This window comes from Camponotus floridanus, unplaced genomic scaffold (assembly GCF_003227725.1).
Source record: "Camponotus floridanus strain SB8 unplaced genomic scaffold, Cflo_v7.5 scaffold2, whole genome shotgun sequence".
Lineage (NCBI taxonomy): Eukaryota > Metazoa > Arthropoda > Insecta > Hymenoptera > Formicidae > Camponotus > Camponotus floridanus.
The window spans coordinates 3809128-3821130 of record NW_020229325.1 but is presented as its reverse complement, the minus strand read 5'-3'; the positions used below and the strand labels follow the sequence as shown (position 1 = coordinate 3821130).

At 39.2% G+C, this 12003-nt stretch overlaps 2 protein-coding genes across 3 annotated transcripts; both read left to right on the top strand.

Annotated features, from left to right (window-relative positions):
- Positions 1–120: 120 nt before the first annotated feature.
- On the top strand, positions 121–4254 carry LOC105252651 (protein O-mannosyl-transferase 2). The gene is made up of 14 exons (XM_011260150.3): positions 121–358; positions 605–688; positions 772–856; positions 974–1078; positions 1183–1291; positions 1377–1645; positions 1876–1982; positions 2133–2325; positions 2552–2755; positions 2833–2984; positions 3068–3156; positions 3242–3390; positions 3470–3879; positions 4024–4254. The coding sequence occupies exons 1-14, from the start codon at positions 279–281 to the stop codon at positions 4127–4129; spliced, it is 2142 nt and encodes a 713-aa protein (XP_011258452.1). The 5' UTR covers positions 121–278; the 3' UTR covers positions 4130–4254.
- Positions 4255–5023: 769 nt separating this feature from the next.
- Positions 5024–11756, top strand: LOC105252652 (post-GPI attachment to proteins factor 6). Of its 2 annotated transcripts, none has more exons than XM_011260151.3 (6): positions 5024–5475; positions 8313–8593; positions 8972–9255; positions 9472–10101; positions 10180–11113; positions 11367–11756. In XM_011260151.3, exons 2-6 carry the CDS (start codon positions 8412–8414, stop codon positions 11527–11529), a joined length of 2193 nt encoding a protein of 730 aa, XP_011258453.1. In that variant the 5' UTR covers positions 5024–5475; positions 8313–8411; the 3' UTR covers positions 11530–11756. The 2 variants fall into 2 exon arrangements, with proteins under 2 accessions (XP_011258453.1, XP_011258454.1); XM_011260152.3 differs by lacking the exon at positions 5024–5475 and adding an exon at positions 5581–6038.
- The last annotated feature ends 247 nt before the right edge of the window (positions 11757–12003 follow it).

The following is a 12003-nucleotide window of genomic DNA, read 5'->3' as shown; positions in this document are numbered from 1 at the left end:
AATGAGGTCTCTCATTGGACGTCGCGCGACGCGTATACGCGATTCGAAATTCAATATAGAACGTGTGTACTATATTGCATGCGTGATTCATGCTTCATTCATATGTCAAAATTAGTTGGTTTCTATCCGTATACGAGGGTGGTGTGTGTTCTCATTTTTTATTATTTGCTTCTTGAAAGAAAAGCCGGAAGATTGTGTAATTTTTGTACGTTTTAATTTAAACAAATTCATATATATCTGGCTGTTTATGAAATAAATACATAATAATAGATTAAAGTATGAAGAACGGCCAAGAGACTGTTTGTAAATTAAAAAATGCGGCGAATGCGGAAGTAAACGAAAAGATGCACAGTGCAACGTATGTGAAACTATAGTTTTTAATTGAGATTATTGTAGTTAGAGTCCTATTCTTGATGAATATCCTAAATAAATTATATCCTCTTTTTAAAAATTTCCTCTAAAAAAATATCATTTTTGAATATAATAATTAACATTATTAGAGAATATACATATCCAAGATCAATTATTCCTTCATAAATTTGATATGAAACATGAATAGAATAATTTATTATAATATAATTACAATTCGCTTTTATACTTGCAGAGATTGGTGGCTCGTGTTTGGAGGCATAACTGCACTTACTTTAATTACTAGATTTTACAAAGTAACAGAACCTGAACATGTATGGTAAGATGGAATTAAACATTTTACTAATTTTACTTATATTTCATTGGTTTAAGACAAAATTGTAAAAAATTTTTGGCTTTTAGTTGGGATGAAACACATTTTGGTAAAATGGGCAGTTGGTATATAAATAGGACATTTTTCTTTGATGTACATCCCCCTTTGGGAAAGGTATATAATTTTTCAAAAAAAAAATCTTATCTGTTATTAAGATAAATCAAATATTACATTAAAATATCTAAGATGCATAAAAAGATTTACTAAAAAAATATACTTAATTACTTTCAGATGCTCATTGCTCTGTCTGGATATATGACAGGCTACGATGGTAGATTTGCCTTTGAAAAACCAGGAGATAAATTTGAGAACGTCAATTATGTCGGTATGAGAATAGTAAGTTAAACTCATTTATAAAATAAAAAGCAAAATGTATTAAAAGATACAAGACTGATTTGAGATTGAATTTATAATAATTTTGATTTCCAAAATTTTTTTAGTTTTGTACAATTTTGGGTGCATCCATTGTCCCTTTGTCTTATCTCATCGTATGGGATCTTACCAAATCAATTTGTGCTTCTGCCCTTTCTGCTATTTTCATTCTATTTGGTAAGAATTGTTACACATTATAAAATTTAAACTTACAATTTGAGGATCAAAAATTCAAAGAGATCATTAATCGTTTGCATTTCAGATGTAGGACTACTGACGTTAAATCAATACATACTCTTAGATCCGATACTACTGTGTTTTATGATGTGTGCGACGTGGGGAATGGTGCGCGTGGCGTCGCTCCAGGATCGGCCATTTACACGATCCTGGTGGTCCTGGTTATCGTTTACCGGAGCCTCGCTCGCATGCACGATCAGCGTGAAATTTGTCGGGCTGTTTGTCGTTTTACTCGTGGGTTTTTACACCGTATATGAACTCTGGCGAGAATTGGGAGATTTGTCTAAGCCTATTGTAAGTAATTCTCGAGAATTATTTCAATTTCAAAGCCTTTTATGTGACAAATAACGAGCTTTACATTAGCTTGCTTTATTGAATTGAGCTTAATATCAAAAATCAATAAAAGTTGATGTTTGATATTAATAAAAATCGATGTTACACATAACGCTATTATTTTAATAATTAGTAAGATTTCAAGTAATTAGTGAAGTTTCCAAAAGACAATTTCGATTTGCTTTTTGCAGTCTTATGTGGGCAAACATTTATTAGCACGGTGCTTTTGTCTCATCCTATTACCGGTTTTACTTTACATGCTATTTTTTTATATCCATCTTTCCGTTTTGAATAAAAGGTAAGAAAAATCATTGTGCGTCTTTTACATACGAGATATTTCCTTATCCTTATGTGAGTACCTTGTGTGTAATGTATGCAAATTAGTATCATACGTGCGTGACAACAGCTAATATTCAATTTACACAAATTGACATTTATATTTATCTAGCGGAAGTGGTGACGGATTCTACAGTTCCGAATTTCAGTCACTCTTACGAGGGAATTCCTTATATAATGCGACGATGCCACGACAATTAGCATATGGTGCCACTATCACATTAAAGAATCATCGCACAGGCGGCGGTTACCTGCATTCCCACTGGCATTTGTATCCTGAGGGAATCGGCGCTAGACAACAACAGGTTTTTGGACATATGAATATTATACATAATGTATATAAAGGGGTAAGGTGGAGAATTTGATCTCAGATAAAGTGATAGATTTATGTCACTTGTTAAAAGATATAATACATATAATGCATATCTTATTTCAATCGATGAGAAACATAAGGATACTTGATACGAGTAGGCGACTTTAAATGAGACAAAGTTCCGCAATAACACTAATTCACGTGTCTGATTGCATTAGATCACAACCTATTCCCACAAGGACGACAATAATCTATGGTTGGTGAAGAAATTCGACACGGACGTGATACCATCTAAGCCGGAGTTGGTCAAACACGGTGATCTCATTCGTCTGGAGCACGTTATCACGAAACGGAATTTACATTCGCACAAGGAGATCGCGCCGATATCGAAAAAGCACTACCAGGTCACCGGATATGGAGAAGTAAGGTGACCAATATATTTCCGATATGATTACTCACATGACTTGTCCGTCAATCGCCTTTTTTTCTCGTTTCTCAGAACGGTACGGGTGATGCTAACGATCTCTGGAAAATATTGATAACAAATGGAAAAAACAATGATGTAGTGGAAACCGTGACGAGTAAACTGAAATTCGTACATTATCTTCATCATTGCGTCCTAACGTGCAGCGGCAAAACGTTGCCGAAATGGTTGGTAGAGACAAAAATTACACTGACCGTTTTCATAACTCATAAGGTAATTTTTTACTATATCAAATTTTTAATTAATGCAGGGGATACAGTCAACAAGAAGTCTCTTGCAATCCCAATATGAGAGATAAAAATGCGTTATGGAACATCGAGGATAATCAATACGCCAAATGTAAGGGAGCGATAAAAGTTACGATTGAATCTACGATTGAATATATGATCAAAATGACATATAATGTTGTTAATTTTTTTGTTAGTACCAAATGTCAGTTTTCGAGTATACGCGCCGGGATTCCTCGACAGATTTCTGGAGTCGCACGCCGTGATGCTGCAAGGAAATTCGGATTTGAAAGTGAAAGAGGGAGAGGTGTCCTCGCGACCTTGGCAGTGGCCTATAAATTACAGAGTAAGTTATTTTGACTTATGAATTCATTGCATGCATCCTGGCACTTTGCAGCGAATTCTGAAGAGATTCTTATCTTTAGGGGCAATTCTTCTCCGGAAACAATCAAAGAATATACCTGCTCGGTAATCCCGTCATTTGGTGGGGAAACATAATCTTTCTTGTGATATTCGTCATTCTTTACGTTCACGCATCCGTGCGCGAACAACGGGGCTGCGTCGACGACGTCGTCATCCTTGAACAGCGCGGCAAGATAACGCACGCCGGCAAGTGGCTCTTCTTCGGATGGATCCTGCATTATGTACCATTCTGGACGATGACCAGAGTACTGTACTTCCATCATTACTTCCCGGCGCTGCTGTACAGTTCCATGCTGACTGGGATTATATTGAATCACATTATCGAGTGCCTCCTACTGTTTTTTCCCGGTAAAGTGGGAAATACGATTTATCATGTTGTACTGGGAATCGTAATCTCCGGTACTGTATACAGGTAAAAGCTCACTTTTTACTCTAATTTTATTGTAAAATTTTAACAATATCCCGAAAAATTCAAATTCTTTGAGCGAATGTTATTTTTTTAAAGATATGATATTACTTTTGAAATAATTATTATTTCGATTAAATTGAATTACAGTTTCTATCTATTCTCGCCATTGGCTTATGGGATGGACGGACCCTCCGCCATGGACCCCGAGAGCTCGATGCATTCTTTGCGATGGATGGAATCTTGGGAATTTTAAAGTCTGATTTTATCGACGAAGTCGATTTATATGCAAAGTATTTTATACGTATTTAAATATTTTATACATATATATATGCCTTCGAGAACAACTAAGATGCTGGAAAAATGCTCATCTTATTTATATTAAGTTTTATATTAAATTTTATATTAATTTTTATGAGCTATACACTATAGCGATTTATATCATGGTTTATATTTTTTACAAATTTATTTATACAATATTGAAATGATTTAATAATGAAATAAGTTTTTTCTCAGAACCGTGCAATTACTTTATGGAAAATTAACTTTCCTCCGCGCAATTTCTTTCAAGAACTTTACAGAAAAAAAATTATCATGTATATATATATATTCTCTACATTTCTTAATATCACAATCTAATACTCGAGATAACATCGTCTTACGAGCGTAAATGGTAGCATCATCTTCCCACATCATTCATTCAATCGTGACGACAGCACGATTACATACATAGAACGCATACATGCATCGGCTCACATATCTTGGGATAAGTTCCACTACGCTCAATCCGGGTTATTTAGTTGGCCTTAAAGCTACTGATACGGCAGATTGTTGTCTCTCTAACGCATTACACGCATTAGTTTCTGGAAAACTTGTTTTAATGATTATCGTAATTCGCCGCAAATCCATCCGGATGTCAGTCATTAAATGATCGATTGCGAATCGATAAAACAGGCAACTCATGTTTTCCAAGTTTTCGTTGAATTACATGGCCATTTACGGATCGGAAAAAAGTACGCGTGCGTGGGCTCTTGAGTGACGGAAGCGCGGAGGCGACGCGTGATTTCGTAAGCTCTTAAGAAAACTCGATTAAAAAATCAATTAAAAGGTAAAGAGAAAATTCGATTAAAAAGCCAAGGAACAAACGCTCGGATAACAAGAGGGATTTCGAATCTGAAAAGATGTCTCGACTTTTAAAAGGTTCCTTTCGTAAAGTTTGACGAGGCGCTTGAGGAAGCGCGTGTGCCAGAGACACAGCCCCGGGTTCCAAAGCGCTTGACGCCCGAAGGTCGACGCGCGCGCGCGCGCGCGCTCGTTCCCAGTGACAGATATACACATGTACACACGCGCGGGGGATACGCACGCGTATCGCCCCTCGCGGTATCGCCGCCGATGACGACAGAAACGACACCGAGGAACGGGGCGAGACGAGTCGCGCTCTCGGATATTCGGCCGCGCTTCCTCGCCGCCGGCGGCTCGTCGTCAGAGACAGTCGTCCGGACGACGGACCCTGTGCAACGTCGCGGTGGTCCAGCGGATGCCGCAGTGCGTCATCGTCGGCGGCCGCTCGTGTCCGACATATTGCGGACTCGCGTAAAATAGGTAGGGATCGTCGCGTAAAATAGCTGGGGAGTCGACTGGGGGCGATTTTTTTTTCACTTCCTATTTTATATAGGTGTACGTATATAGATAGATAGAGAGGATGCGGGGTCGATTGTTGTTGGCGCACGCACTTGTTGCTGCTGCGATCGCATCAATGGTGGTTCCCGTCTCGCGGACGGATCTCAGCGTCGAACGCGACGACGCTGTTTTCTCGTCGTAGACCTCGTGTGCGTCGCGACGACGACTGCGCGCGTCGACGCGTCGCGCACACGAGGCGAGAGCGCGATTTTCTCCCGGTCGTCGCGTACTTGTTTCATCGCGCGCGTAACATGCGGATAGTTCGACATAATGAGGAGAGAAAAATTGGGAAGCGAGCAGCAATCCACCTGTGCAATGAATGGAGTAGTTGGAGTATTTTTCGAAGCATAGCTTTTTCGAGAGCAGTATTATCGGCGATGTTAGTGATAAAATCGAACTTATTGGCGATGCTCTCCGTATCTCGATCTTGATTTGCACATGCGAGTTTTGTTTTTCAAATAATTTGAATCGCTTCGTGGAAAAAGGTAAGCTTGTAAGATTTTAATGCAAAGCGTGTTATTCCAATTTTCGAATTTAATCTTATTTGATAAAATAATTTTTGATAAAATTTGGTAAATATGCGTGAATAATCAATCGATATTGAATTGATTACATAAAATATTGACACATCTGTATGTGCGTATAAAAAAGTATAACTGGTATCTGAAAAACGCGTCTAGATATCAATTTTGCAGGTGATACATTGCTTTGATCGATAACTATAATTAAATCGTTTTTGTTACAAAAATTGTGCGCATGCAGATAGAAAAGGGTTAAAAAGAAGCACGTTTTGAAAATTAAATTTCAGAATTAAAGTTCGTCAAGTTCTATTCAGCTCATCAATCTATTATTATCAATTTATTATTACGCCCACGGTTTTTCCTGCAAACAATTAATTAAATAACAATTTATCTTACGCGTTTACGTCATCAAAGACGTCACCTTCTCGAAGCTACTCGGATATACTATTCGATTTTCCGTAATGTAACGACAGTATCGTGGTCTACTTTACGTGACTACATAATTATAGATCACTTAATGCTGACCGCATGAACGATTCGCCTCAAAACAGCGCGATAAGCTTTATTTTATCGATATCCGATCGCGTTATGACAATATCGGAAATCAATTGTTGATGTTTTCTTTTTAATAACTTCGAGACAGCTCGGATTAATTAATCCATAATACAGATTGCCAGCTATCGTTCATAGATCCCCCTAACTGATCTCATTGCATTCAACTTTGTCGACTTACGTTCGTCGATTTGTCCCCTTATCAAGCGCGGTATCTTGGACGGAAAAGTTTTGTCCTTTTATTCGTATGTTTTGCGCGCGTCTTCGTTATATTAAAATTCAAATTGAGTTTCCTGTTTTTCTTTTTTCTTTTTTTAATTAATGCAGCGATTCGATAATATTTTTGTCAAAGGACCCGTTAATTTTCCTCTTTGAAGCGGCAATTTTTCGTCTCGCGAACGAGACGAGTGATCTTTTATTTCTCGCACAGCATGAATAATCGATTTTTATACTCATAATGAACAACTCGCCAATTACGTAAAGGTAGAGAACCACAAAAAGCCTCTTTGTTCTCCTTCGCTTTTTCATCCGTGAAAATTCCACCGGGATTTTTTGCCACGGAATTCAAATTCAATTTACAGTTCTTTACAATTTCCGCGACTTTAATTTTCCGCTAAATATCTCGCGGTAATTAAGTCGCGAATTATCGGGTTTCTTTCCCTCCCCAAGTTCAAAGGGAAACATCCATCGTGCGAGATTTCGTCGCGAGACAATCTCGGACACATTTCGCGGCACTTAACATCATTCGCACTTCTTGGACGAATAAGCGCACTTATACCCTTCTTGCACCGCCCGCAGGAAGTGTGAATTAACGATGGAATCTGACCTACTTGACCATGCGTATCTCGAATCTGCTTCTCTTTTTCTCTCTCTATCCTTCAATCTCTTAAATGAGTTCTATAAGAGTTATACGCGAGAGAAGGCAGTCCACTTTAGCAATTATCCAGGCACGGAAGAAATAACGGGGTCGGATAATGTTAAGTCTCGTAAATATTATACATCCCTCCATCAGTCATCTCGTTCAGAAATACCGAATATTCCTTGAGCTTGTAGAACGTGCGCGCGTCCGACAGTTACTCTTGTCTCTATAAGCAAAAGCGTAAGAAAATATTTTCCAGCTGTAGTTATTGATTGAATGCTCGATATATAAAAAGTGACGGAAATAGAAATGTCACACCGACATCGGCTACTCAAGTTCTAGAATATTGAAATAGATAAGCAGGCATTTATTGCTTGTCGTCTCGAGTAGCGATAAATTTACGAGGCAAAATGTCTATTAAAAGAATGAAAATAATAAAATAATGTGATTGAACGATACTATTAATTCATACAATCAATTAATTTGCCAAGCTCTCTTATCCGACCTGTTTTCGTTATTTATCGACTCCTGAAATCTTTATAAAGTATTATACGAACTCACGATGCAGATGAAAACTGATAACTGATCTTATTTTCAATATAGGTTGAACTATTTTACGTTATCACCTGAAATATTTTTCTTTATGCAAATTTGCAGTTTAATTAATTATAATAAAAGCAACACGTATAAAATGACGTAAAAGAGATTAAATAAAAATCTTCGAAAAGCACGATGAAGAAACATCCTTTTTCGGATAAGAAACGATGTTTCAGATGACGCTAACATTCAAGTAAACCGAGAGAATTAATTTATCGATTTTTGCGCAGTGCATTTTACATTTAGTTCCATTACAAGGCTGAGCTTCTGCTTCCTCGCAAAATTCTTTCGAACCGGACCGACATGTTTATGTAGCAAGACGTCGGAATATGCTTGAAAGCGCTTTAACCGTGCTGTTGGTATGGATACTTACGGCTCAGCAAGGATTATGTGGCAAATTGGAGAAAGTGGCCCAGCAACCGAACAACGTCCTGGTGGATTATTACGCCTACCGTCACATCTCGATTGTCCACTTCAATGTGCCCGAACTCTCCGTCGCGATCGCCTTCAAGTATGTATCGGATCCGAGGAAATTTGAACGAGTTACTCGGGATTTTGCATTTTTAAAATGCACTCGAAGAGAATCAATAGCGAGATTATATTTTAATTTGAATGTTTCCTGCGCGATTATTACCTATTTTCACTATTTCTCTCCGATCTCTGGAGGAAGCGACCTTAAAAATTTAGACTTCGATCCTAATTTTTCTCTATTAACGTTCCTATTTTTTTTATTAAATATTTTAATTAATATTATATTCGATGAAAAAAATTTAGAGCGATAAATTTCTCATTCCTTCGAGGCTGAAACTTTCTGGTATTTTATTCTACTTACATGTTCTTTTCCTCAAATTCATCCGAGTCTTCACAGAGATGCCTTGTCGCGTTACAGATTCACGGCGAAAGAAGAGAAGACTGGCGGGATAGGTAGATGCCTGCCTCGCAATGTCTCGTTGTACCTAAAGTCCGGCAGCTTGCCATTCGTCCGTCCTGATGGATCGAAAGTAGCCGCGAAGTTAATGGAGATGAACAAACGACGGCGACATTATGGCCTGGAGATGCAGAGCAACGGCGATCAATATGTGATTAAGATAGAGGCCCCGCCGGCGGGCGATTGGTACGCAATCGCCTTCCGATCCTGGGCCAATCCCGACACGGGGAAGATCAGGCAGCAAGGTAAAAGACTCAGTTTATTACGGCTCCTTCAACAAGTAGAGATTATATCACATTATTTTCGTTTTTTTAATTCATTAAAAGAGTAATACTAAAAGACTACAGAAGCTTTTTTCTATAACTAAATATATATCTATACAAATAAAAGTGATTCTATTTTTATAGAAATAGAGCCAAATTACCGATCTATCAGAGGATTAATAGAAAACTCCTTTGCAGGTCTCAGCGCATCCTGCGAGACTGTATTAGATACCGAGATGTTTATGGAGGCACCAGCGACAACATCACTGGTGAATCCTGAGGTTGAACACGAAGTGCAATTGGACGAGGCATCCGACACGACGATAGTGCAGTATCTTATGCCGGATGTCGGTCTAGCGGAAGTGAACCTGACTTTGAGATCGTCCTGTGGCGAGGATTGCGAGATTGCTGTTCATATCACGGCGGAGGACAATCTCGCTGGTGGTCTGCTCAACTCCACGACGATTGTCTTACCTTTCAAGCCTTATGCCGGCGGCTTCCACTATGTAACCCTTCGTCTACTGACTGGAAACTCATCGAACGTGACAATGCGATTGGACCGTCAAACTAACAGGGATGATCAGGTGACGTCGGTAGTGCTGTTGAGGAAGTCCTTCCCGGAGTTTTTCCTCTTCGATTACGAACACCTACGCGGTAACGACTCGAAACCCCAGGCGTTCAACGTGACCGCCAACGCTCTCTCCGTCCTTAGCTTCGAGATTGGTCGAGTGTACGATGTTGGCGGTACGGTGACTCTGGGCTTTAAACTAGTCGACGTGGAGGAAAAGTACAAGAAAAACATCGTCCTCGTGGCTTGTGTTTCTTTAGGTTCATTTATATGTCCTTAAAATTCTTCATTATTTTTTTAAAAATCAAACGAGTCTTAGATGAATTCATTTTCTCCAGGTTATTACTCCAACATCACCTCGGGTGGCGCCTGCGTTCGCGCGCATACTGTCACGACAGCGGACATATACGTGAACGCGACCGAACCAGCATATGTACACATTCCGTTTCCCGAGGCGGGAACCTGGTACGTCAGTTTGCGCGTTTATTGCCCCGAGAAGGAGGCGACGGCAATGATGACGACGACGACGACGATGATGACAACAACGACGATGAGCAACAGCAATAATAGCAGCACCTGCTCTTGCGCCCGCAGTTGTCTTCAGGGTAACACCGTGTGCGACAAATGCGACTGTTTGTCGCGCTGCACCGTCGCCCGGGTGGAGAGCATCGTGTCGTCGTCGCCGTGCATCGAGGGTCGTTGCGGCGTACGCGGCAAGTGCATGCATTACATGAGTGGTGGCTTCGTCTTCTCGGCGTGTTATTGCACCGGCGGTTATCGCGGCTTCGACTGCGCGGACGCGACTTACGTTCTCAGCACCGGTGGCATACTCCTGCAGTTGCTCGCCCTGACCTTCAGCAACTTTGCCTTCCTCGGCTCGATTTACATAGCGATACGTCGCGAGTACTTCACTGAGGCAGTCGCCTACACCGCGGTCATGTTCTTCTCGATGTTCTACCACGCTTGTGAGGCTGGCGAAAACGTCTACAGCGTGTGCATCATGCAACTGAGTGTATTGCAATTCTGCGATTTTTTCAACGCGCTGCTCGCCATCTGGGTGACTCTGGTGGCGATGGCGTCGTTTGGACCGCGGTTGACGGCTTTCTGTCAGGTAGCAGGTGCTATTGTACTCGCCATGGGCGCTGAGATGGATCGCACGGCGCTCTGGGTATTTCTACTACCGGCTGTTACTGGTTCCGCCTTGATTGGTCTGTCCTGGGGACTCAGATGCAGGAGGAAGCGAACTGTCAGATATCCCTCGCGTCCGTACAGGTAAGAAAGTGAAAGGGAGAAAATAAGATCGATTTACCTTAAAATAAAATTTACAAATTAATACAACATCGATTGATACGCAAACAGAGTGATAAAGCAAAAACTAAATTATCAAACCAGATAAACTCGGTTCAATCAGATGTCTTTCGAATGCAATATTTGGCTGTCGGTTACTGCTTTTGATATCCTTATTGCTTCATAAATATAGATATAAATATAGATATGTTGATAATGTGACTTTTCCTCTGTTTAGAACTATCTGCTTTCCAGCTGGATTTCTTCTTGTCTCTCTGGGCCTCGTGTGTTATGCCTTTCTACAAACGCGCAAGAATTATTATATTATTCATAGTTTGTGGCACGTATGCGTGGCAATAGGAGTTATTTTACTTTTACCGAAGCGCCAGTATATGAAATGATAGTCCAAAAACTGCAAATGCGTTGAGGATAAGTCCAAGGAAAACGAAAATATTATCAGAAAACTACGTGATAGTAAATAACCAAAGAGATATCAGGGAAATTATTAATATATAAACAAATAGATGTCATCGACGATCCTACAATTTTTATATGAAATAAATCAAGTGTCGTTTTTCATTTTGAAAGACAAATACAATACATTTCGGAAATTTATGTTAGTTTAATATCCAACATTCATTAATATTTCATTAATATTTTTATATTAAACTCTTTATTTTGACATTTAATTTTTAGATTAAGACTTTTAAATTAAGACTTAAATTATTATATTACTGACAATGAGTTACAAATTATTTTTTTAGCACAAGAAACTTTTTTATTAATTAAAAGATTAAAAGATTAAAAGATTAAAATTAAAAGATTAAAAAGATTATGACTTATTTCTTTAGAGAGGGAAGTTTCGCAATTTATAA